General features: G+C 41.2%; 1 protein-coding gene across 4 annotated transcripts; it reads right to left on the bottom strand.

Moving 5' to 3' along the window:
* Positions 1-27,879, bottom strand: PPIE (peptidylprolyl isomerase E). 4 transcript variants are annotated; one of them, XM_037827602.1, is made up of 10 exons: positions 27,811-27,879; positions 26,620-26,718; positions 25,578-25,621; positions 25,080-25,106; positions 23,813-23,894; positions 23,188-23,288; positions 7,323-7,446; positions 4,096-4,281; positions 1,164-1,306; positions 1-902 (listed from the first exon to the last, which is right to left on the bottom strand). In XM_037827602.1, exons 1-10 carry the CDS (start codon positions 27,839-27,841, stop codon positions 834-836), a joined length of 906 nt encoding a protein of 301 aa, XP_037683530.1. In that variant the 5' UTR covers positions 27,842-27,879; the 3' UTR covers positions 1-833. The 4 variants fall into 4 exon arrangements, with proteins under 4 accessions (XP_037683530.1, XP_037683532.1, XP_037683531.1 ...); XM_037827604.1 differs by having other exon boundaries at positions 27,819-27,852; XM_037827603.1 differs by having other exon boundaries at positions 27,763-27,830.

The raw sequence follows: 27,879 nt of genomic DNA on the forward strand, positions 1-27,879 counted from the left end.
TTAAAAAAATAGTTGTCCCATAAAACTTTATTCCCCAAAATAGGCAGTGAGCCAGATGAGGTCTGTGGGCCAGCTGGTCAACCTCCTCTGTCTCCTAACAAATGAACATAAGAGTCTGGCACAGATGAGTTATAAAAATATCTGAAGAGTAAGTGAACAAATATGTGATCAAATAAATAAATGAATCTTTGAGACAGATAAGTACATGTGTGGGCTATAAGACTGGTCAACATGAGCTTAGAAGTAGAGGTACCAGAAGACAGGGACTTCTCCACTTTAATTTCCATTGCCCCAACAATGGTCTGACAAGGGTATGTGACCTGAAGATATATTATCTGACATCTCAGGAAATCAACCCAAGAGAGGGAAGATGCTGTCCCCTCACCAGCCTGCCTCAGTGGGAGAGCTTAGCAACAGATGCAATTTGTGACAATGCCCAGGAAATGGCTGAAGGTAACAGTATAAAGGCTAGGAATTGCTTTACCAGAAGAAAAACGTCTCAGGAGCCACACTGGCAGCACAGAGGCCCTGGTAGCATAGGCCTGGGAAGTCAGTGACCACCCAGACTGTCCACGGGGGGGGGGGGGGGGGGGGGCAGCAGGGCCTGTGCCAGCTCCTCGTGCAAACAGCCATGTTCTGGGAAAAAGCCCAGAGGAAGTCCAGGCCATGCCTGCAGAAGAGCTGCTCCAAGCTGACCCCAAGGAAGGGCTCATGACACAAACTTTCTTCAAATGGGACACCCTCAGGAGTTCCCTGCTGGCTTCCTGGGGGCTAACAGCTCCTAGATACACAGGACCAAGAGTAGAGAAGGGGAAAGCAGACAAAGCGCAGCATCACATGTACTCCCCACAGTCGGCGATGATCACTTTCTGCTTTGGCTTCCCATCCTTGCTGCCCTGGGCCTTTGTGGACAGAAGAGAATAGGAGAAATCAGGGGAGGGAGTTGGAGGATAAATTGCTGCTGAGGGAAACCCATCTCCACCCACCCATCCCAAGTGGAACTTGTCTCACCAGAGAGAAGGGCAGCTGGGCAGAAGCAGCCCCTCCCCCTGGAAGCAGTCCCCGCCCCTCCCTCCCAGGCCACAGAGCACCACCTGCAGCTCTGCCACAGGGCTGTGCACCCAGGGCCCAGGCAGGGGCGAGGCCCACTGCTGGCCACCTGCCTCAATCTGCCGCAGGACATCCAGGCCTTCGGTGACCTCCCCAAACACCACGTGCTTGTCATCTAGCCAATCCGTCTTGTCACACGTCAGGAAGAACTGGGAACCATTGGTGTTTGGGCCGGAGTTGGCCATGGAGAGTAGGCCTGAGGGAGAGAAACACCGCGTCAGCTCCCTCCACCCAGCTCCCAGCAACAGGCCTTCAGCCAGGCAGGCTCAGACACTGGGATGCACAGTTGACTCGGATGTGTCTGCCTGACTTTCAGTCAATTAATATTCAGTGACATGGGGTGAGCAGGGTTGTTTCAGTCATTTTATATTGGTTTCTTTTTTCATTCATTCATTTAGTGAACAAATATTTACTAAAGATCTCCTTTGTAAATAGGCCTCTGTGGAACCCTGGAAACACTGGTGAGCAAAGCATAGTCCCAGCCCTGGTGGAGCACCCAGTCTAGTGGAAGAGAGTCACTCAAAAGATAACTCTGCTATAACATAGTGGAGTCAGTGACACAAATGAGGGGAAGGACTGGGCACAAAGAGGCATCCCCTAAGACACTAACAGTGTCAGAGGGGGGTGGGGTTGGAGACAGAGCTAGACACAGGCAGCAGCATTCTGAAAGGCTTTCTGGAGGAGGTGACATCTAAGTTTAGTTTTAAGGACCTGGTTTGGTGGGGGTGGGACCTGGTTTGGAGGAGCTGCAGCTGGTCCGTGACAATGAGAAAACCCACTCCTCACAGCTGGGCCTCTAGCCCGAGCGCTGCCTTGAGAGAGGGGCAGGTCCCACTCCATCTCAGTCCTGGAGTCTGTTGGAGTGCCCAACACATACAGCCTGGCCCTGAGAAACATTTAAATACCCAAATATTTATCGCATGTCTACCATGTGCCAATGCTGTTCCAGAATACAATGGTGAACAAAAAAGGCTGAATCTTGCCCCCAAGAAACTGACAATCTAAGAAGGGAGACAGAAAAATTATTAAGTAAAAGAATAACATCATTTTAGGTACTAAGTAGATGAAGAAAAACGGAGCCAAGTAAAGGGCAGAGTGAGATGACAGAAAGCCCATTTTAGAGAGCAAAGGAGTACAGGCCTCTGAAATGAGTTATTTTAACTTTCTTTCCTTTGGTTTTCTTTTCTGTTAGTTATAGAATAACACTGATCTTTAAGTAATTATCTGGGTAGGTAGGATATATTCACTATTAATTTCAGCTCTGCATAGTAAAGAGGGGCATTACAAACTATCAGCTATCAAAGGGGGTAATGGGTCAATAGGTTTCTATGGACAGGGAAAAATGACTGAGCTCTGTGAAACTTTATTTTCTAGGGGTTAGGAAAAGGAGACAGCAAAGAAGACTGAGAAAAATCAGCCAATTAGGTAAAACTAAAACCAGAATAGAAGTCCTGCCAGCCAAGTGAAGAAAGAGTCAAGGGGCACATGGGGTGGAATTCAATGAGGGCTAAGAACGTGTTATTGGCAAAATGGAGGCTGTTGGTTTCAGTGGAGACGTAGGACTAGAACTCTGGCTAGAGGGGGTTAGAGAATGGAGGGCAGAGTCTACCTGACTTTCTCCAAGAAGTTTTGCTAAAAAGAGACCAGAAGCATGGGGTGGTACTTGGAGGGGAAATACAGGGTCAAGGGAGGTGTGCCGGTTTGAGTGTACTGTCCCCCAAATTCCATTATCTTTGTAGTCTTGTGTGGGGCAGAAGTTTTGGTATTGGTTAGATTTGCTTGGAGTGTGCCCCACCCAGCTGTGGGAGATAATTTTGATGAGATGTTCCCATGGAGGCATGGCCCCACCCATTCGGGGTGGGCCTTGATTGGTGGAGCTATATAAATGAGCTGACTCAAAGAGAGAAAAGAGAGTGCAGCTGGGAGTGATGTTTTGAAGAGAAGCAAGCTTGCTAGAGAGGAACGTCCTGGGAGAAAGCCGTTTTGAGGCCGGAGCTTTGGAGCAGACACCAGCTGCCTTCCTAGCTAGCAGAGGTTTTCTGGACGCCATTGGCCATCCTCCGGTGAAGGTACCCGATTGCTGAGGTGTTACCTTAGACGCTTTGTGACCTTAAGACTGTAACTGTGTAGTGAAATAAACCCCCGTTTTATAAAAGCCCATCCATCTCTGGTGTTTTGCATTCTACAGCATTAGCAAACTAAGACAGGAGGATTTTTTTTTTTTTTTTAAAGACTGAATCCATGCTTTTATGCCAACACACAGGTCCAGCAAAACGGGAAATGATTGTTACTAGACAGAGAGGGGCAAATGTAGAAGCAAAAGTCCTTAAGTAGGAGAGAGGGGATGGGATCCCGTGCATGAGTGGAGGGGCTGGACTAAGCAGACAGTTTATCCTTGCAATTAGAGGGAAGTCAGAGGGTATAGGTGAGGGGAGATGCAAGAAAGCAAAGCATCAGCATCAGTGGAGGAAGGGCAATGATGGAGGCTTTGTGAGTGAAGGAAGGTACAGACTCCATCTTCTCTGACTGGGACTGAGCATTAACTAGGGAAATCTAGTAAAACTGCTGAGGGCCCCCTTAAGAACTACAGTCATAAATTTTAAGTTTGATCATTCAGCATAATTCTGTGTTTTCCTCTAGCTGCTTGAGTGCCAACTACTGAGATTTTACTGGGTAAATCTGACACAGAGAGAGGGAGGGCAGTGGGGGTTGAAGGAAGAGGTAAAGAGAAGTTACAATGGCAGACCACAGAATCTGAGCTAGGCTAACAGGGAGTGTGGACATAGGAAGAAGGGAATGGCCAGTATATGAATGTAAGCAAATAAATATTCCCAGCCAAATTATCTGGATAAGCCCAAAGCTTACTCCACTGCAGCAAGGCTGACCATTTTTCAGGACTGCCAGAACCCTGCAGCCAGAACATCCTCCACAGCCTTTCAGCTCTAACCCAGCCGGACTCAGCACCAGACACTGATCGGGTCCTACCTGGTCCTGTGTGTTTGAGGATAAAGTTTTCATCATCAAACTTCTTCCCATAGATGGACTTGCCCCCGGTACCATTATGGTTTGTGAAATCACCGCCCTGGCACATGAACTGGGGGATGATGCGGTGGAAGCTGCTCCCCTTGAAGCCAAAGCCCTTTTCATGGGTGCACAGACAACGGAAATTCTCTGCAGATGGGAAAGGAAAATGCACTCAGGTTAAAAAACAAAAATAAACCAAAGAACAAACAAAATCTCTAGCTAGAATTTGAAAACCCTTGTGTTATATTTGTTTAGTGTTTATATTTTTATTTTGAAATAAGAGATAAACTGGGAAAAGCCAAGGAGCAACTCAATTTATGCTGCAGAAAAGCTCAGATATAAGCATGAAGGCAGTTCTAAAAATAGTAAGTCTGGTTGGAAGCCTGTTTAATAAAGTGCCTAACCCCCAGATTCTCTCCCCCACTCTGCAGCGGGGGACTGCCCCTCTTCGACCCTGGCAGCAAGCAGGAGGCCTAGTCATTGGTAGTTAAAGCAGAGGGTCTCTGGACAGGGGAACCCTACACAAAGTTTAGGGCTGAGGTACCATAATGACAAATGGAGATTAAGGGAAGTTTATATTCCTCATGTTGAAGCACTCAGTGCCACCCCCAACCTCAGATGGCAGGCAGCTAGACGCAGGACCTCCAGCAAGAGACTGGTGGAGCATTCTCTGGGGTTCAGTCCAAAAGAATGTAACAGAGATACTGACATCAGGAGTCAGACGACGAGGAAGCCCAATCTAATCACCCTACAGTGGAAGCCTCAGTCAGCAAGCTTTACCAATGTCCATGGAGAATCCAAGCGGATTTTTAGGGCCCCATTTGTAAATATGGGGAAGGCATCTAATATGAAAAGCAAAGACCAAAACAACCAGATCAAAATCAAACAAACAAACAAAAAAAACAAACAAAAATAAACCAGGGAAAAGAAACTTGAAGAAACAAACTATATAGTAAGAAAGAAGCTTTAGTAATACCCCAGAAGGATGAAATGATACTATATACATGAAATCAGCATAGGTTGCTATAAAAAAGGAACATTTAGACAGGTTCCAGAAAGGAAGAATGGAGAAGAGGGGACAAAGCAAAGGAATAATTCAAGGAAATTTTCCTGAACCAAAGGAAAAAACCATCCTGATTGGTGGGTGTCGTAAGCAGAATAATGGTCCCCCAAAAATGTCCATTCCCTGGAATCTGAGAATATGCTAAACTATACATGGCAAAATGATAAAAAATAAGTGACTAAGGTTAAGGACCTTCAGATGGGGAGATTATCCTGGATTATCCGGGTGGGCCCAATCAAATCACAAACGCTTAAAAGCAGAAAACCTTCCCCAGCTAGAGAAAGAGAGTTACAGATGCGATGGAAGAAACAGCAGGAGAGAGTCAAAGTCTGAGACGGACTTGACCCACTGTTGCTAGCTTTGAAGATAGCGATAGGGGGCCATAAACTAGAGGCTGGAAACGGCTCTTGGCTGATCGCCAGCAAGGAAACGCATACCCAATCCTATAACTGCAGGGAACTGAATTCTGCCAACAACCTGAATGCCCCTGGAAACAGATTATCTCCTAGAGCTTCCAGAAAGGAACACAGCAGTCCTGAAAACATCTTGATTTTAGCCTGGTTTAAGACCTGCATCAGACTTCTGGCCTCCAGAACTGTAAGATAATAAAGGTGTGTTGTTTTAAGCTGCAAATTTGTGTTGTTACAGCAGCAACAGAAAACTAATACAATAGGGCCCACCAAATATCCAGCATAATGGATGGAAGGATATCTACTCCACAGGTAAATCATTTCAGAATGCTGGGGACAAAGAAACCCTACAAACCTTCAGACAAGTGCTTTCCAACAGCTATTAAGTATTTGCCTGGTGTAACTGAGGGACTGAATTTTAAATTTTTATTTGATTTAAATTAATTTAAATTTAAATTGCCACATGTAGCTGGTGGCTACCATATCTGGGAGTACAACTCTAGACATTAAAAAGAGATTTTACAGGAAGGACCAAAAGTTAGAATGACATTAAACTTCTTTAGAATTCTATTTCCTAGCAAACTACCAATCAGGTGCGAAGGTAGATATTTTCAGACATTAGTCTCAAAGAACTTACCTCCCAAGTTCCTTTCTCCAGAAACTTTAGGAAAATGTGCTTTACTGAAATGAAGAGATGAACCAAGAAAGAAGACAACAGAGGTTCCTACCTAAGAGGTTAAAAAAAAGTAATCCCAAGACAATGGCTGTGCAATGACCTAAGAGAACTGGTCCAGGCTGGAACAGGTCAGAAGGTTCTAAGGAGGAACTTCTATAAGAAAGTGAAATTGGCAGAATACCTGATGTGTTTGAACATACTGAGAAATTTATACTATCGGGAATTTGGAAGAGAATCAGGAATAAATTCATAGAATACTAAATAAGTGTAAAAACAAGATGATTATTAACTCCAGGAAAAAAAAAATGCTGTGCAGGAAAGGAAGTTATCATAGCATGATGTTTATATAGTTTAACATAATCTATGACCTAATCAAAAGCAAGGTAACTGTAATGGGAAGATGATGGGGCAGGGAAGGTGATTATAAAAAGTTAAACCTTTATCTTCTTAAGTGGGAAGTCAATACATAATGTCTAAAACAGAAAAACCAGGAGGTAGCAATATAAACCTATTATCTAGCAATGAGGGGAACAGCACCAGAGACTGCTGATTTTACAAAACAAGCTTTGTGAAACTCACTCTTTAAACTCTCTTTATATAATAACAAAAATTAGATTAAGAGTGAATAAAAAAGTTGATACTTAACTAAATAGAAAGGATACATAAAAACTGTTAATTAACAGTAGTTATTTCTGGAGAACAGGACTGAGTATTGAAAGGGGAAGAAGACTTAAGTTTTTGGTGTATTGCCTTCAGTATTGTTGGATTGTTGGATTATTGGAATGTGTGTTTATTCTTTTTAAAATTTTTACCATGAACCCATATTTATTTGTATTTTAAAAAAAAAAAAACTTAAAACTAGTAAACCAGCACTTACAAAGCTTAAAAACTGCCTACTCTGACTCATTGTTACTAGACCCCAAGGTCTGAGAGGCCTCAAATCAACTCAGGTCAGACACAACATCTAGGGCACAAGAACTGGGAAGGTTTCCTTCAGCCACCAGCTTCCCGGCTTTCCTGACCAAGGAGTCCTGCTCACCTGCTGTCATGGGAACAATGTCTGAACGTAGAAGCATCTGGATGCGGCCAGCTGGCTTGTTCCCAATCTTGATGTCCATGTACACCTGAGGATTTGACCGGGTCTTTTTGGCCGTAGGCTCTACCTAGGTGCAAAAGAAATTGCTAGGTTATAGAGAACACCCTGAGTGCCCGGTATTGTCAACACACACCCATAACACAACTCCAGTGAGCAGGCTGGGACCGCCTTTCTGTGAAGAGCAAGGGGCTGACCATGAAGGCCTCGGGCCCTGACAGAGCCGCAGAAGGCAGGAGCAATGGCCACAGCACCCAGCTGGGCACCAAGGGACTGGGCCCCGCCCCAGAGGCATGCTGTTTTATCAAGCTCACCCTCTCAGACACCTCACCTTGCTTCACCCTGCCCTGCAGCCACAGAACAACACTTTCTGGCCTACAACACACAACTCTCACCATCTTCAAACCTCAGTTCCAGCTTCTTGAGACCTTCCTGTGACCTTCCTGACACCATCTCCTTCTATGCTTACCCCTGCATATTCAGAGGTTGGCTACAATGGAAGCAAGAAGGGCAGCTCTCTTGCTTGGGCCTAAGTGCTCAAAAGACAATGCAGGAGGCTGAGATCTTTTTTACCCCACAGAGAAGGAGACATTTGATACAACTGTCACATTTGTTCCAAAGAAAAGTCAAACATTCTTAATTTGTTCATAGTTCAGTTTAACAGTTTAATGAACATATGCTGAGATATCACAATGGGCACTGAGGATAACACTACCATTATTTGCTGCTAATAACAGCAGAAGCATAGTAATAGCAGCAAGTATTCACATAGCACTTATGATATACAGGGCACTATTCTAAATGTTTTATATATATCAGCTCACTGAATTCTCACCACAAGCTGTGAGATGAGTACCATTATTACCACCATTTTATTAGTTGGAGAAACTGAGGCACAGTAAAGTTCAGCATCTCGCCCAAGGTCACAGATGTGGTAAATGCAGAAGCTGAGATTCAAATCTAAACCACCTTTTTGGAGTCTATGCTCTTAGTCACATCATCTCACCCCAACTTTTCATTAAAAAGACACATTTATACAAGGCCCCTATCCTCATGGGATTTATTGCCTAGTGAGGGAAGGGCAATAAGCACTTCATAAGAGCCTTGCAAAAGCAAAGATACACAAGGAAATACAAACAATGGTTTTACTAAGCATGTAGAGTGGGGACTGAGATGCAGACAGTTGGAAAATGAATCAGGATGATGGCACAAAGAGGGGAGGAAGGATTTGAGGAAGATTTAAGAGAAAAATTTAGTAGAACATGACAATGAATGGGCCCTATATTAAAAGTGGGGCCTAGGATGACCTCGGGGGACTCCACTGACTGTGACGGCCACTTCTTGTGCTCTGCTTTGCATCCAAATTTCTGGCTATCGTTACTGTGTGGATGGATGGTGGTAAATTAATCCAAAATGGAGAACATGGGAAGACCAGGATGAAAGGAGAGGAAATCCATTTAGACAACTTTACACTGCTAGTGAGTCTTGCAGGGAGAAATGTCTGAAGCTGAGGATTAGAAACCAAGACTGGGAAAATCATCAACACAGGAAAGGCTGTATAAAATAAGAGAAGAATTTTAATTGCTTCAGCAAAGAGGAGAGAGACGGGTGCGAGCCAAGGAAGGAATCCAGAAGAAGGATAATGTTTACAGGGTAAAGAGAGAAAGAGAAGTCAAGAAGCAATGGCCAGTGGATGTCATCAACATGGTGACATAAGATCCCCTATAAAAAACAAATCCCACTAGCTTAGAACATTGGAGAATGGTAGAGATGGTAGAAAGGAGGACTCCACAAATGTGGATTCGAAGAAACTGAAAAATACCAGGTAGAAAAATTCCATCCTGGACCACTGGTCCACTTCCATTCCCCTCCCCCTCACTTGTTCCTGAGGCAGCACAGCCTGAGTCCCTCCCACTGCAGACAGACTGTAGAGCGACTCACAGCAGCAAGTTAGAACTTCACGCATATCCAGACACAGGGACCTAAATGTGCAGAGACCCAGGGCAGAATGCAAGCTGCTGAGGAGGGCTGCATACAAAAGGGCCCCTGGGGGTGGGGGGTGGGCTAGGATCATGATAGAAATGCTGGCAAGAACTGTCTGTCCTCACTTAATCCAGTTTCAGTTGGCTGGACCACCTAAAGGCAAAACAGACTTTTCTGAAGTGACCCATCTTTCTAGATTGACCCCATCTGGCTCTCCAGGGAGGGATACCATAACCAAGAAGAAATTGAGGGCTGAAAAGCCTCACATTAAAAAAAAAGGGCAGTGGGATGGGGTATTAAACTGAACTGTTTTAAGAAAGAAGCTGAAAAGTGTAAGGAAAACAGGGAGAGAATTCAAACAAGTTATAGGAGCTAGGGAGAAAAGTCTGCACAAAACCAAACAGAACACATCAAGATTCTCAGAGAAGGAATAGAGGAAAGGAAGTACTCTCCTAGAGGTGAAACAATTGTGGAAAAAGAGCAATCTTAAGAATAGCACTGCATATCCAGGGCAAAAATCAGATGAAGAAGAGCTGAGAAAATCTGAACAATTAAACATGGGCTATTCTAAAGGTCTAAAATCAGTTGGACTGCATGTCAAAGAAGAGACTTAACACAAAGCCAATCAACAATAAAACCCTAACACAAGAGGGTAAAATGGACCTTCAGAGTTAACTCATCAAGATAATAAGATGTCTAGACATCAGCAAAAAATTACAAGCCCTATGAAGAAACAGGAAGATACGGCCCGGTCAAGGGAACAAATTAAAACTTCAGAGGAGACTCAGAAGTTGGAATAACTAATCAAAAATGTTCAAACAAATCTCCTAAATCAATTCAAGGAGATGAAGGAAAATATGCACAAAGCAAAAGAATATTAAGAAGTCAGTGTGTGAGCATGAAGAATTTGGAAGTATAAAAAGAAGCGTAGAGGGGCGGGGCAAGATGGCAGACTGGTGAGCTGTATGTTTTAGTTACTCCTCCAGGAAAGTAGGTAAAAAGCCAGGAACTGCGTGGACTGGACACCACAGAGCAATCTGTCTTTGGGCATACTTCATACAACACTCATGAAAACGTGGAACTGCTGAGATCAGCGAAATCTGTAAGTTTTTGCGGCCAGGGGACCCGCGCCCCTCCCTGCCAGGCTCAGTCCCGGGGGAGGAGGGGCTGTCAGCTCCGGGAAGGAGAAGGCAGAATTGCAGTGGCTGCTCTTATGGGAAACTCATTCTACTGATTCAAACTCCAACCATAGATAGACTGAGACCAGACACCAGAGACTCTGAGAGCAGCCAGCCCAGCAGAGAGGAGACAGACATAGAAAAAAAACAACACGAAAAACTCCAAAATAAAAGCAGAGGATTTTTCGAGTTCTGGTGAACACAGAAAGGGGAAGGGCGGAGATCAGGCCTTGAGGCGCATATGCAAATCCCGAAGCAAGGCTGATCTCTCTGCCCTGTCCACCTTTCCTTAATGGCCCTGGTTGCTTTGTCTATTAGCATTTCAATAACCCATTAGATCTCTGAGGAGGGCCGTTTTTTTTTCTTTTTTTTTTTTTTAAATCCTTTTTGCTTTTTCTAAAACAATTACTCTAAGAAGCTCAATACAGAAAGCTTCAAAGAATTGAAATTTGGGCACGTCAAGTCAAGAGCAGAACTAAGAGAGCTCTGAGACAAAAGGCAATATTCCAGTGGCTGAGAAAATTCACTAAACAACACAACTTCCCAAGAAAAGGGGGGTGTCCGCTCACAGCCACCATCCTGGTGGACAGGAAACACTCCTGCCCATCGCCAGCCCCATAGCCCAGAGCTGCCCCAGACAACCCAGTGTGACGGAAGTGCTTCAAATAACAGGCAAACACCACAAAACTGGGCGTGGACATTAGCCTTCCCTGCAACCTCAGCTGAATGTCCCAGAGCTGGGAAGGGGGAGCAGTGTGAATTAACAGAGCCCCATTCAGCCATCATTTGAGCAGACTGGGAGCCTCCCAACACAGCCCAGCAGCCTAGAACTGCCCTGGGGGGACGGCACTCACCTGTGACATAGCACAGTCATCCCTCAACAGAGGACTCGGGGTGCACAGCCTGGAAGAGGGGCCCACTTGCAAGTCTCAGGAGCCATACGCCAATACCAAAGACTTGTGGGGCAGTGGCAGAGACAAACTGTGGCAGGACTGAACTGAAGGATTAGACTATTGCAGCAGCTTTAAAACTCTAGGATCATCAGGGAGATTTGATTGTTAGGGCCACCCCCCCTCCCCGACTGCCCAGAAACACGCCCCACATACAGGGCAGGCAACACCAACTACACACGCAAGCTTGATACACCAATTGGGCCCCACAAGACTCACTCCCCCACTCACCAAAAAGGCTAAGCAGGGGAGATCTGGCTTGTGGAGAACAGGTGGCTCGTGGACGCCACCTGCTGGTTAGTTAGAGAAAGTGTACTCCACGAAGCTGTAGATCTGATAAATTAGAGATAAGGACTTCAACTGGTCTACAAACCCTAAAAGAACCCTATCAAGTTCAGCAAATGCCACGAGGCCAAAAACAACAGAAAATTATAAAGCATATGAAAAAACCAGACGATATGGATAACCCAAGCCCAAGCACCCAAATCAAAAGACCAGAAGAGACACACCACCTAGAGCAGCTACTCAAAGAACTAAAGATGAACAATGAGACCCTAGTACGGGATATGAAGGAAATCAAGAAGACCCTAGAAGAGCATAAAGAAGACATTGCAAGACTAAATAAAAAAATGGATGATCTTATGGAAATTAAAGAAACTGTTGACCAAATTAAAAAGATTCTGGACACTCATAGTACAAGACTAGAGGAAGTTGAACAACGAATCAGTGACCTGGAAGATGACAGAATGGAAAATGAAAGCATAAAAGAAAGAATGGGGAAAAAATTGAAAAACTCGAAATGGACCTCAGGGATATGATAGATAATATGAAACGTCCAAATATAAGACTCATTGGTGTCCCAGAAGGGGAAGAAAAGGGTAAAGGTCTAGGAAGAGTATTCAAAGAAATTGTTGGGGAAAACTTCCCAAATCTTCTAAACAACATAAATACACAAATCATAAATGCTCAGCGAACTCCAAATAGAATAAATCCAAAAAAACCCACTCCGAGACATATACTGATCACACTGTCAAACATAGAAGAGAAGGAGCAAGTTCTGAAAGCAGCAAGAGAAAAGCAATTCACCACATACAAAGGAAACAGCATAAGACTAAGTAGTGATTACTCAGCAGCCACCATGGAGGCAAGAAGGCAGTGGCATGATATATTTAAAATTCTGAGTGAGAGGAATTTCCAGCCAAGAATACTTTATCCAGCAAAGCTCTCCTTCAAATTTGAGGGAGAGCTTAAATTTTTCACAGACAAAGAAATGCTGAGAGAATTTGCTAACAAGAGACCTGCCCTACTAGAGATACTAAAGGGAGCCCTACAGACAGAGAAACAAAGACAGGACAGAGAGACCTGGAGAAAGGTTCAGTACTAAAGAGATTCGGTATGGGTACAATAAAGGATATTAATAGAGAGAGGGAAAAATATGGCAAACATAATCCAAAGGATAAGATGGCCGATTCAAGAAATGCCTTCACGGTTTTAACGTTGAATGTAAATGGATTAAACTCCCCAATTAAAAGATATAGATTCGCAGAATGGATCAAAAAAAATGAACCATCAATATGTTGCATACAAGAGACTCATCTTAGACACAGGGACACAAAGAAACTGAAAGTGAAAGGATGGAAAAAAATATTTCATGCAAGCTACAGCCAAAAGAAAGCAGGTGTAGCAATATTAATCTCAGATAAAATAGACTTCAAATGCAGGGATGTTTTGAGAGACAAAGAAGGCCACTACATACTAATAAAAGGGGCAATTCAGCAAGAAGAAATAACAATCGTAAATGTCTATGCACCCAATCAAGGTGCCACAAAATACATGAGAGAAACATTGGCAAAACTAAAGGAAGCAATTGATGTTTCCACAATAATTGTGGGAGACTTCAACACATCACTCTCTCCTATAGATAGATCAACCAGACAGAAGACCAATAAGGAAAATGAAAACCTAAACAATCTGATAAATGAATTAGATTTAACAGACATCTACAGGACATTACATCCCAAATCACCAGGATACACATACTTTTCTAGTGCTCACGGAACTTTCTCCAGAATAGATCATATGCTGGGACATAAAACAAGCCTCAATAAATTTAAAAAGATTGAAATTATTCAAAGCACATTCTCTGACCACAATGGAATACAATTAGAAGTCAATAACCATCAGAGACTTAGAAAATTCACAAATACCTGGAGGTTAAACAACACACTCCTAAACAATCAGTGGGTTAAAGAAGAAATAGCAAGAGAAATTGCTAAATATATAGAGACGAATGAAAATGAGAACACAACATACCAAAACCTATGGGATGCAGCAAAAGCAGTGCTAAGGGGGAAATTTATAGCACTAAACGCATATATTAAAAAGGAAGAAAGAGCCAAAATCAAAGAACTAATGGATCAACTGAAGAAGCTAGAAAATGAACAGCAAACCAATCCTAAACCAAGTACAAGAAAAGAAATAACAAGGATTAAAGCAGAAATAAATGACATAGAGAACAAAAAAACAATAGAAAGGATAAATATCACCAAAAGTTGGTTCTTTGAGAAGATCAACAAGATTGACAAGCCCCTAGCTAGACTGACAAAATCAAAAAGAGAGAAGACCCATATAAACAAAATAATGAATGAAAAAGGTAACATAACTGCAGATCCTGAAGAAATTAAAAAAATTATAAGAGGATATTATGAACAACTGTATGGCAACAAACTGGATAATGTAGAAGAAATGGACAATTTCCTGGAAACATATGAACAACCTAGACTGACCAGAGAAGAAACAGAAGACCTCAACCAACCCATCACAAGCAAAGAGATCCAATCAGTCATCAAAAATCTTCCCACAAATAAATGCCCAGGGCCAGATGGCTTCACAGGGGAATTCTACCAAACTTTCCAGAAAGAACTGACACCAATCTTACTCAAACTCTTTCAAAACATTGAAAAAAATGGAACACTACCTAACTCATTTTATGAAGCTAACATCAATCTAATACCAAAACCAGGCAAAGATGCTACAAAAAAGGAAAACTACCAGCCAATCTCCCTAATGAATATAGATGCAAAAATCCTCAACAAAATACTTGCAAATCGAATCCAAAGACACATTAAAAAAATCATACACCATGACCAAGTGGGGTTCATTCCAGGCATGCAAGGATGGTTCAACATAAGAAAAACAATCAATGTATTACAACACATTAAAAACTCGAAAGGGAAAAATCAATTGATCATCTCAATAGATGCTGAAAAAGCATTTGACAAAATCCAACATCCCTTTTTGATAAAAACACTTCAAAAGGTAGGAATTGAAGGAAACTTCCTCAACATGATAAAGAGCATATATGAAAAACCCACAGCCAGCATAGTACTCAATGGTGAGAGACTGAAAGCCTTCCCTCTAAGATCAGGAACAAGACAAGGATGCCCGCTATCACCACTGTTATTCAACATTGTCCTGGAAGTGCTAGCCAGGGCAATCCGGCAAGACAAAGAAATAAAAGGCATCCAAATTGGAAAAGAAGAAGTAAAACTGTCATTGTTTGCAGATGATATGATCTTATATCTAGAAAACCCTGAGAAATCGACAATACACCTACTAGAGCTAATAAACAAATTTAGCAAAGTAGCAGGATACAAGATTAATGCACATAAGTCAGTAATGTTTCTATATGCTAGAAATGAACAAACTGAAGAGACACTCAAGAAAAAGATACCATTTTCAATAGCAACTAAAAAAATCAAGTACCTAGGAATAAACTTAACCAAAGATGTAAAAGACCTATACAAAGAAAACTACATAACTCTACTAAAAGAAATAGAAGGGGACCTTAAAAGATGGAAAAATATTCCATGTTCATGGATAGGAAGGCTAAATGTCATTAAGATGTCAATTCTACCCAAACTCATCTACAGATTCAATGCAATCCCAATCAAAATTCCAACAACCTACTTTGCAGACTTGGAAAAGCTAGTTATCAAATTTATTTGGAAAGGGAAGATGCCTCGAATTGCTAAAGACACTCTAAAAAAGAAAAACGAAGTAGGAGGACTTACACTCCCTGACTTTGAAGCTTATTATAAAGCCACAGTTGCCAAAACAGCATGGTACTGGCACAAAGATAGACATATAGATCAATGGAATCGAATTGAGAATTCAGAGATAGACCCTCAGATCTATGGCCGACTGATCTTTGATAAGGCCCCCAAAGTCACCGAACTGAGCCATAATGGTCTTTTCAACAAATGGGGCTGGGAGAGTTGGATATCCATATCCAAAAGAATGAAAGAGGACCCCTACCTCACCCCCTACACAAAAATTAACTCAAAATGGACCAAAGATCTCAATATAAAAGAAAGTACCATAAAACTCCTAGAAGATAATGTAGGAAAACATCTTCAAGACCTTGTATTAGGAGGCCACTTCCTAGACTTTACACCCAAAGCACAAGCAACAAAAGAGAAAATAGATAAATGGGAACTCCTCAAGCTTAGAAGTTTCTGCACCTCAAAGGAATTTCTCAAAAAGGTAAAGAGGCAGCCAACTCAATGGGAAAAAATTTTTGGAAACCATGTATCTGACAAAAGACTGATATCTTGCATATACAAAGAAATCCTACAACTCAATGACAATAGTACAGACAGCCCAATTATAAAATGGGCAAAAGATATGAAAAGACAGTTCTCTGAAGAGGAAATACAAATGGCCAAGAAACACATGAAAAAATGTTCAGCTTCACTAGCTATTAGAGAGATGCAAATTAAGACCACAATGAGATACCATCTAACACCGGTTAGAATGGCTGCCATTAAACAAACAGGAAACTACAAATGCTGGAGGGGATGTGGAGAAATTGGAACTCTTATTCATTGTTGGTGGGACTGTATAATGGTTCAGCCACTCTGGAAGTCAGTCTGGCAGTTCCTTAGAAAACTAGATATAGAGCTACCATTCGATCCAGCGATTGCACTTCTCGGTATATACCCGGAAGATCGGAAAGCAGTGACACGAACAGATATCTGCACGCCAATGTTCATAGCAGCATTATTCACAATTGCCAAGAGATGGAAACAACCCAAATGTCCTTCAACGGATGAGTGGATAAATAAAATGTGGTATATACACACGATGGAATACTACGCGGCAGTAAGAAGGAACGATCTGGTGAAACATATGACAACATGGATGAACCTTGAAGACATAATGGTGAGCGAAATAAGCCAGGCACAAAAGAGAAATATTATATGCTACCACTAATGTGAACTTTGAAAAATGTAAAACAAATGGTTTAGAATGTAGAATGTAGGGGAACTAGCAGTAGAGAGCAATTAAGGAAGGGGGAACAATAATCCAAGAAGAACAGATAGGCTATTTAGCGTTCTGGGGATGCCCAGAAATGACTGTGGTCTGTTGGTTTCTGATGGATGTAGTAGGAACAAGTTCACTGAAATGTTGCTATATTAGGTAACTTTCTTGGGGTAAAGTAGGAACATGTTGGAAGTTAAGCAGTTATCTTAGGTTAGTTGTCTTTTTCTTACTCCCTTGTTATGGTCTCTTTGAAATGTTCTTTTATTGTATGTTTGTTTTCTTTTTAACTTTTTTTTTCATACAGTTGATTTAAAAAAGAAGGGAAAGTTAAAAAAAAAAAAAAAAAGAAAAAAGACAAACAAGGAAAAAAAAAAAAAAAAAAAAAGATGTAGTGCCCCCTTGAGGAGCCTGTGGAGAATGCAGGGGTATTTGCCTACCCCACCTTCATGGTTGCTAACATGACCACAGACATAGGGGACTGGTGGTTTGATGGGTTGAGCCCTCTACCATAAGTTTTACCCTTGGGAAGACGGTTGCTGCAAAGGAGAGGCTAGGCCTCCCTGTATTTGTGCCTAAGAGTCTCCTCCTGAATGCCTCTTTGTTGCTCAGATGTGGCCCTCTCTCTCTGGCTAAGCCAACTTGAAAGGTGAAATCACTGCCCTCCCCCCTACGTGGGATCAGACACCCAGGGAAGTGAATCTCCCTGGCAACGTGGAATATGACTCCCGGGGAGGAATGTAGACCCGGCATCGTGGGATGGAGAACATCTTCTTGACCAAAAGGGGGATGTGAAAGGAAATGAAATAAGCTTCAGTGGCAGAGAGATTCCAAAACGAGCCGAGAGATCACTCTGGTGGGCACTCTTACGCACACTTTAGACAACCTTTTTTAGGTTCTAAAGAATTGGGGTAGCTGGTGGTGGATACCTGAAACTATTAAACTACAACCCAGAACCCATGAATCTCGAAGACAGTTGTATAAAAATGTAGCTTATGAGGGGTGACAGTGGGATTGGGAATGCCATAAGAACCAAACTCCACTTTGTCTAGTTTATGGATGGATGTGTAGAAAAGTAGGGGAAGCAAACAAACAGACAAAGGTACCCAGTGTTCTTTTTTACTTCAATTGCTCTTTTTCACTCTAATTATTATTCTTGTTATTTTTGTGTGTGTGCTAATGAAGGTGTCAGGGATTGATTTAGGTGATGAATGTACAACTATGTAATGGTACTGTAAACAATCGAAAGTACAATTTGTTTTGTATGACTGCGTGGTATGTGAATATATCTCAATAAAATGATGATTAAAAAAAAAAAAAAAAAAAAGAAGCGTAACAGAAATTATGGGGATGAACGGCACAATAGTGGAGATTAAAAATACACTAGAGCTATATAACAGCAGATGTGAACAGCCAGGAGAAATCAGAAATGAGAAAGGGGACATTACTACTGGCCCCATAGAAATAAAAAGGATCGTAAGAGGATACTGTGAACAATTGTATGCCAACAAATCAGACAACCTAGATGAAATGGACAAATTCCTGGAAACACAGGAAATCCTACACTGACTCTAGAATAGAAAAGACCTCAACAGACCAATTCCAAGTGAAGAGATTGAATCAGTCACCAACAACCTCCCAACAAAGAAAAGCCCAGAATCAGATAGCTTCACAGGTGCATTCTACCAATCATTCCAAGAAGAATTAATAACAATCCTGCTCAAACTCTTCCAAAAAACTGAAGAGGATGGAACACTACCAAACTCATTCTATGAAGCCAACATCACCCTCATACCAAAGCCAGATAGAGATACTACAAGAAAACAAAATTACAAGGCAATTTCTCTTACAACTATAGATGCAAAAATCCTCAACAAAATACTTGCAAATTGAATCCAACAGCATAGCACATCAAAAGAATTATACACCATGATCAAGTAGGTTTTATCCCAGGTATGCAAGGGTGGTTCAACATATGAAAATCAATAAATGCAATGTACCATATCAAGAAAATGAAGGAAAAGCACCATATGATCATCTCAAGCAACAAAGAAAAGGCATCTGACAAAATCCAGCATCCTTTGTTGATAAAAACACTTTAAAAATAGGAATAGAAAGAAACTTCCTCAACACGATAAGGGGCATATATGAAAAACCCACAGCTAACATCTTACTCAATAGTGAAAAATGGAAAGCTTTTCCTCTAAGATCTGGAAAAAGACAAGGATGCCCACTGTCACCAGTGTATTCAAAGTCATACTGGAAATTCTAGACACAGAAATTAGGCAAGAAAAAGAAATAAAAGGCATCCAAATTAGAAAGGAAGAAGCAAAACTTAAACTATTTGCAGATGACATGATCCTATATTTAGAAAGTCCTGAAAAATCGACAACAAAGCTACTAGAGCTAATCAACATATTCAGCAAAGTGGTAGAGTACAATATAAATATGCAAAAATCAGTAGTGTTTCTATACACTAGTAATGAAGAAGCTGAGGAGGAAATCAAGAAAAAAATTCCATTCACAATAGCTACTAAAAGAATCAAATATGTAGGAATAAATTTAACCAAGGATGTAAAGGACTTGTACACAGAAAACTACAAAACACTGCTAAAAAACAAACAAACCAACCAAAGAAGGTCTAAATAAATGGAAGGATGTTCTGTGTTCACGGACTGGAAGACTTAATATCATTAAGATGTCAATTCTACCCAAAATGATCTACAGAATCAATGCAATTCCAAATTCCAACAGCCTATTTTGCAGACATGGAAACGCCAATCATCAAATTTATTTGGAAGGGTAAGAGACCCCGAATAGCCAAAAACATCTTGAAAAAGAAGAACAAAGTTGGGGGGCTCACGCTTCCTAACTTTGAAGTTTATTATGAAACTACAGTGGCCAAAATGCCATAGTACTGGCACAAGGACAGATATATCGACAAATGGAATTGAAAAGAGAATTCAGAAATAGACCCTCACATCTATACCCAATTGATTTTTGACAAGGCTGCCAAGTTCATTCAATTGGGAAAGAACAGTCTCTTCAATAAATGATGCTGGGAGAACTGGATATCCATATGCAAAAGAATCAAAGAGGACCCCTATGTCACACACAAAATTAACTCAAAATTAATTTTGAAAAACTGGATCAAAGAGCTAAATATAAGAGCCAGGACTATAAAACTCCTAGAAGACAATGCAGCAGGGAAGCATCATCAGGATCTTGTTTTAGGCCCTGATTTCTTAGACTTTACACCCAAAGCACAAGCAACAAAAGAAAAAATAGTTAAATGGGACTTCCTCAAAAATTGAGGGACATTGAGACAAGCTACTCAATGGGAAAAAATATTTGCAAACCACATATCCAATATGGGTTTAATATCCGGATATATGAAGAAATCCTACAACTCAATAATAAAAAGACAAGCAACTCAATGTAAAAATGGGCAAAAGACTTGAATAGACATTTTCCCAAACAGGAAATACAAATGGCTAAAAAGCACATGAAAAGATGCTCAGTATCATTAGCTATTAGGGAAATGCAAATCAAAAACAAAACTAGATATCATTTGACACCCAGTAAAACGGCTACCATTAAAAAAAAAAACAGAATTACAAGTGTTGGAGAGGATGTGGAGAAACAGGAACGCTTATTCATTGCTGGTAGGAATGTAAAATGGTGCAGTTGCTGTGGAGGACAGTTTGGTAGTTCCTCAAGAAGCTAAATATAGACTGACCATGTGACCCAGCAATCCTTTTACTAGGTATATACCAAGAAGAACTGAAAGCAAGGACTCAACAGGTATTTCCATACCAATATTAACAGCAGCATTATTCACAATTGCCAAAAGATAGAAGCAACCCAAGTGTCCATCAACCGAAGACTAGATAAACAAAATGTGGAATATATATATATATATATATATATATATATATATATATATGATGGAATATTATTCAGATGTAAGAAGGAATGAAGTCCTGATGTATGCGACAACTTGGATGAACCTTGAGGACGTTATGCTGGGTGAAAGAAGCCAGACACAAAAAAGGATAAATACTGCTTGATGTCAATGATATGAACTAATTATAATCAAATTCAGAGTTAAAATCTAGAATATAGGTTATCAGGAGATAGATTTGGGGTGGAGAATAGGGAGCCGATGCTTAATTTGTACAAAATTTCTATTTAGGTTGATTATAAAGGTTTGGAAATGGAAGGCGGTGAGGGTAACATGTTATTGAGTATAATTAACAACACCGAATTCTGTTTGAGAATGTGGATGAAAGGGGAAGTTTTGAGTCATGTATGTTACTAGAATGAGTCAGAAGAGAAGACATATTCTGTATAACACAGTGAACCAACAATGATTGGAATTAATAGTGTATTTCATGAATGAATGTTCTTTCATGAATTACAACAAATATACGACACCAATACAAGGTGTTAATAACTATGTGTGGTATCTGGGGAAAAATACACCTAACATAAACTATGGATTATAGTTAATAGTACTTTCAATATTCTTTTACCATTTGTAACAAAGATACCACATTAATGCAAAGTGTCAACAACTGGGGGATATATGGGAATGCTGTATTTTTTACATGACTTTTCTGTAAACCTACAATTTCTCTAATTAAAAAATAATATTTTTAGAAAATTATGCTATGTCAAAGAAACTAGACACAAAGTACTACATATTATCTGATTCTATTTATAAAAAATGTAAATATAAATAAATCTATAGAGATACTAACAGATTAGTGGTTATGTAGGCTGGGGAAGGATAAAGGGATGGAGAGGTGACTGCTAAGGTGTATGGGACTTTTCTTTTTGGAGTCATGAAATGTTCTAAAATTGACTGTGTTGATGAATGCACAACTGTACACAGGTTCAAGCTTCTCCCTTCCTGAGAAAACCCTACCTTGGCACTTGCTCCTCAGCATGCCTCTCTGACCATTGCTGCTGCTGCTTTTTTTTTTTTAAATAAATGGTTTCAGTTTATCCAGGTTATTTCTAAATGGTAATGCAAAGATGTAATAGAAACTTAGTTATTTGGATAAGAACCTTCAAAATCAATAGTGCCAGAAGAAATGAAACATGCTACAGGAATCAAACATTCACACAAATGTTAGCAAATCTATATCAAGGTATATTTAGTGAATAAACTAAAAGCCATTGATTGTACACGTTGGATGGATTGTATGGCATGTGAATATATCTCAGTAAAACTGCTTTAAGAAAGAAAGAAAGGTCCATTGAATATACGGGGTGTGTATTTTAACAAAGAATGGGCCAGGTCTCCTAAAAATATTGGTTTGAATAATTTTCACGTATATAATGTGCATGTGTGTGATGACTATTTTAAACTTCGTTTTTTGCTAAATGTATGTATGTTACAAAGCATTTTCCTTCCTTTTTACTTGATGCATGTATGAATATCAAACCAACACCCCCATGCTCACCCAAAGTCTCAAAGAATTATATAATGCACTTAAAAGGAACAAGTAAAGGATTCCTGGTACGTCATACCCGACTCCCATGTGAGTTACTGGTCTCTTAAACTTCTATAATCCACACCATCCATGATATCCTTTATTTACCCTTAAAGCACTTGGCAGCTGCTACATAGCTGTCTATGGCAGTTTGATGGAAACAATAACAATACATTATAAATCAATGAAAATGAAGTTTCTGCTGTGATAATCTGTTACAGACTTGCTAACATTTGTATGAAATTCAATTCTGTTTGATTGCGTCAGTATACGTTTAATTTCTTCTGGCACTACTGATTTTGAAGGTTCTTATCCATATGTCTAAATTATTTCTATTAATCTTTGCTTTACTTTCTAGAAATAACCTGGGTAAAATGAAACTATTTATAAAAAACAAACAAACAAACAAAAACAATGGTTAGAGGCATAGTAAGAAGCTGAGAACCAGGAGCAAGTGCCAAGGCAAGGTTTTCCCAGGAAGGGAGAAGATTGAACCTGTATACAGGCTGAAGGGAAGGGACCTCTACCCTGTCCTGCCTTCCCTGCATTAGGGCAGAAATAGGAAGACAGTAAGACAGTGACCCTGGTACCCAATCTTCAGTGAAGGAGGAGAGAAGAGGAGCACTCACTGTCCCTCACCTCAAGCTTCCTCCAGCAATCACAGATCAGACCCAAGCATAGCAGAGAAGCTTACCATCAGAGCAACAGGACAAGAGGTCCAAAGCTTCTCCCTTTAATTCACTCAATACTACCTTCATTGAAGCACTCTGTATGCTGGAAGTTCATTATTCATTCTCTCTGCTTTTGTACATATTTCTAAACTTCCATAGCGGAAAGCCCCAGCCTCTCCTCTGGATGCACAGGCCTTCATGCTTACCTCCTGGGTTTCTGCTTTAGGAGGAGCTGACCCTTCTTCCTCCTTATTCTCTTCAAGAGTCTTCCCAGAAAACTTCTTCAGCCAGTCATCATCTGCCCAAACTGAAAGAATCACACAAATATTAAGAAATTCAAGCTATCAGCCAACTGCTAATTAGCTGTACCAGGTCATCCCTGTTTTGATGCCAAGCAAAGCACACTATGTGGCTCTCACAGCCAGAAGTTCCCTTTGGGAACTGCCAAAGGCAAGGGAAGTTCCCATTGGAATGTGCGCCCTGAAGTCTAACCTTGGTAGACCTAAGTAAGAATCTGTGCCAAAGGGAAAGTGTGGCCTCTACTGGTTTCAGCCCTCACTGAAGCACATACGGAAAAGAGGGGAATATCCCATGTCAAGAAGACTAGAAAAGAAAGAAGACCAGGCAGAGTTTCTCATAATGGAAACAATTATTCTGGCTTTGCTGAGATATTCCAGCCCTCTTTTTGCTTCCCTTCACCAACACAAACCATCCTCCATTCCTGTGTTCCAGGAAGCTGCATTTAGCACCTTCTTCCATGTGATCAGGGATAAAATGCAACTAAAGCCAACTAAGGACATGATAAGGAATCTCTGAGTTGCTCCCATTTACCTGGTCTGGAAGAGCCTTCCTTAATTCTCATTGGTTTGGCCAAATTAACACGAATTGTCCGCCCAAAGAGCTCAGATTCATTCTGAAAAGATGGAAAACCCAGGTGCTTTAACTCCGTCAGGTTAAAAGAAAGTCAGCCAACCTGCCATTTACTTCTGATTCATATGAGACATGTTCATGATTTGTCCTCTCATAATCCCTGAGCCCATAATAGCAATCTGTTCATCTACCCCAAAGCAACCCACGGTCTGCAGGGAATTCCCTCCCTTTTTAAACATCAGCAAATGAAGACCCATGCTACCAAAAGTAACTAAGTATTTGGATTCAGAGCACTTTGAAATCTCAAGGGTAAATTAAATTTCCAAGTACCCGAGTTCACCTTCAAAGGTTAAGATCAGTTTTGAAATGGTAAAAAAAATCACCTCTTGCTGACAGCTGAGGAATATGTTTGGTGAATGGACAACAGAGAACAAGGAATCAAATGAAGAACCTCATTATCCAAAGACAATCAGCACCAGGAAAAGGTCACTTAATGTGAATTTACTTAAGGCAAAGATAGAAATGTTATGGTAAAAAGTGGAGAGGAGAAAAAAAAGGAAACAAAAATATCTGATTGGGACTTTCATATAGTTACAATTCAAGTTTAACTATGCACTAATTCGTAAAACAAAGATGTTACAGGTGCTGACTAATTTTAAGTATTTTTTTCCCAACCAAATTCCATGAACAGTACAATATGGCATATTTCTAATTTATATTTGACATGAAAATCCTAAGGACCTCAAAGACAGCCCAAATACTCAAAAAAGCTTCATCATTTTCCCCATAGACCTCTCCAAGACATTCAAATCATTTGCTTTGGTAGCACAGTCTGTCATCATCCTTATTGATTTTATCTTCTCAATTGTTAACTGGCCTAACACTTCATGAAACCCTGTCCTTTTTTTTTGTGAGACATGCAGTTTCCCTGGGCAATCAATTTGCATTGTGTTTGTAATTTATTATTCCAGACATGGGGCAACCAGTGAGAAATTAACTGACCAAAAAGATGATCAGGATTTGCATTATTGTTAAATAGAAAAGGATGTTTGAGTAAGGATTAATTTTATAAATGAACAATTCACAGTGAATACTTTGACCTTATGACAATTGTTACTTCCCCATGCAACACTGTTAACTTTGGAGGTTCAGAAAACCAATATATGAATAAGGACCCTCAGTACCACCAAGAAGCAACTTCAGTAAGAATGAGGATTCTCAGCCATACCATGTTGTCGATAGCTGCTGCAGCATCCTACCAAGGAAAGACAAGGTATAAGTTCAGGCTTGCAGCCCAATGCTTCTGTAGTGTCTGAACACATACTCATAGCAAACAGAAAAAAGTCACCTCTATGCTTCCTTCCTAGGTTGTGCATGTGTCTAACAAAGAGCAGTTACTGGCTGACTAGCACTGGTGGTGCAGCAATGTTTAACTTGTTGAAGGCATAAGAAATAATCACCAGCATTGCCAGGCAAGAATGCTCATGGAGCAGGGCTGCAGAAGCTTTGCAGACCAAGAGGGGCAGGGTTTGGCAGAAGGTTTGAGATATTATTCACAGTCTACAGTCTAGGTGAGGGAAGCTTTCTGACAAACAGCACTTCTTGTCTCTCTGGAAACATCAACATCAGGCCCAGAAACCTAACCAAATGGAAAACGGCTCCCTTTGTAATCAGTGACAATAATACAAATTAAAGACTAAATATAAGCAGTAAGAATTTTTCTCACCTCTGCCAACTCAAATTCAACAAAAGCAAATCCTCGGTGCTTTTCTGCAAAAAAAGAAAAACAGAAACAAGTCATTATGATGTAGGGCAAAGGGAAGAAACAGATGGTCTCATGGAAAGTGAAGTCAGTCACATGCCATAGTTTTAGGAAGAAGGAAACTCATTCTTTAATTCTTCTTAAACATTTCAAGAAATATTAAATTTTTTTAGTGAACATAGCTAAATAATGAACTGTATTTTTAAGTCTTCAAAATAACCACTGAATTCTTCAAAGCAGAACTTAAATGTAAAACTCTGCAAGCAAGGCAGCTAGAAAAATAAAGCCATTTAACCCATCAATTATTCATTCCAAAAATACATTTTTGAGCTTCAACTGTGTAAAAGCATGACTCCTAAAACCTGGATAAGGATATCCCCATCTTTATCCTCAGGAAAATGCTGATCCAACTAGAAAGGCCAAGCACAAAAGAGTTAATTTAACTACAGAACTCAAGAGACTAGAAAGACCCTGAGAGAGCCAATTTCATTGTTACAGATAAACGTTCCCAGGCCCAGGGTGTTTAGGGACCTTGATAACAATTATATGCCAGTATGATGGCAGAGCTGCCTAAAACTCTAATCTTAAAAATTACAACACGAGTGAAGGAGAAAACTGAACTGTATTTGTGATACCAATTGAAGGAAACTCACCCAGGTAAACATAGGCCAAGACTAAGGCCCCTCTGTTGGTACGGCTGCCAAGAAGGGAAAAGGTGTGGTAGGGTACCTAGCAGGTAAACACCCAATTTTGATGTAGTTCAAAGCCTATCTTCCTACTGGACTACTGAAAATTTTGTCTTATCCCAAATCCAACAGATGGTGACTCTCTGCAACTATGTTACAGGTCACAACCACATGGCCTCAGAGCATTCCTTCTGCACCAAGATCACCATCATGCTGACCAATCATTTTATATGCATTGTGATATGACTTTAAATGTTTGTTTTTTTATAAGTCTTCTCCTAGTAGGCAGATTCTGAACATGTAACACTGAAAGGATGTACCTGTTTCATAATCCAGAGGAATCTGAATATCTGTGATGTCTCCAAAAGGAATAAAAGCAGCATGAAGAACTTTGTCATCCACCTCCTCTGCTAGCCCACCTGCAAAGAAGCCAGGCGTTTTCTGAGTATGTCTTTCATACTCCTACAGAAATCCCTACAGCCCAATTAGTATGTAGCCAAGGGGAAGGGGGAAGGGGGAAGGGAGCGCTTTGGTACACAAAAACCCCTTTTTCATCTTTTCCCCTGCCTGTATGTATGAAGCACACTCCTCTCTTCACTCTTATTTCAGACTCATCTAGCCTCTGGTTTACATAATAGCTTCATCACTGATCTCCCTGCCTCCATTTCCTCTCCCTCCTCCACACAGTCAACTAGCATGATCTCAGGAAAGTGCAGATTTGATCCCATTACTTCCTTGCTTACAGTCCTTCAAAGGTTTCCCACTGCCCTCAGGATAAAGTCCAAGGTCCTCGGCAGTGGACCTAAGGCTCTTCATAACTGGAGCCCTGCTCCCTCTCCAGCTTCTTTTGCTTTGCTTCCCCAATTCCCTGGGTTTCCTGCAAGATGGCCTACTTGCCTCCAAATGTCAGGCTATTTCTCACCTTTGGGCTTTTGTTCTTGTTGTTCCCTTTTAGTAAACAGCCTTGCCCCTACTTTGGCTACCTGGCTAACTCTTGGCTCGTCTTTCAAGATCCAGCTCAGGCGCCACCGCATCCGGAAAGTCTGCCCTCACCACTCCAGATTGAGGGGTCATTTCTCCCCTCATTCTGGCGCATGTTATCATTGTCCGTCCCACCAAGCACTCATCAACCTCAGTATTCTGTTGAGGTTATTCTCACGACTCCTCGGCCAGTCTGGGAACTCCTTCCTTTAGGGAAGGAGCCGGGACAGGGCCATCTTTGCAGCGAATATTTGCAGGTCCATAAAATTAGGTCTCACAATCCTTTACCACTTCTCCACGTCCAGGCCTAGGAGGGGAAGGGCTCCTGTCCGAGCTCGGCGGGCTTGGAAGAGGGCCGGAGGATCGTTATATCTCGGGCTCACATCCTGAAGCAAGGCACTGTCTCCAGAGACCCGACCTAGATAGCTCCTCGTCACCCTCCCGCTCCGAGGAGAAGTGTCCCACCCTATGCCCAAGCTCACTCGCAGCCCGGCTTGCCCACACTCCGCTTCGCGCCCAAGCCTGCTCACCCACATACAGCACACGTTTAGTAGTCGCCATCTTGCTCCCGCGCTCTTCCGCCGGAAGCCGGCGCTCGG

This window comes from Choloepus didactylus, chromosome 2, assembly GCF_015220235.1.
Source record: "Choloepus didactylus isolate mChoDid1 chromosome 2, mChoDid1.pri, whole genome shotgun sequence".
Lineage (NCBI taxonomy): Eukaryota > Metazoa > Chordata > Mammalia > Pilosa > Megalonychidae > Choloepus > Choloepus didactylus.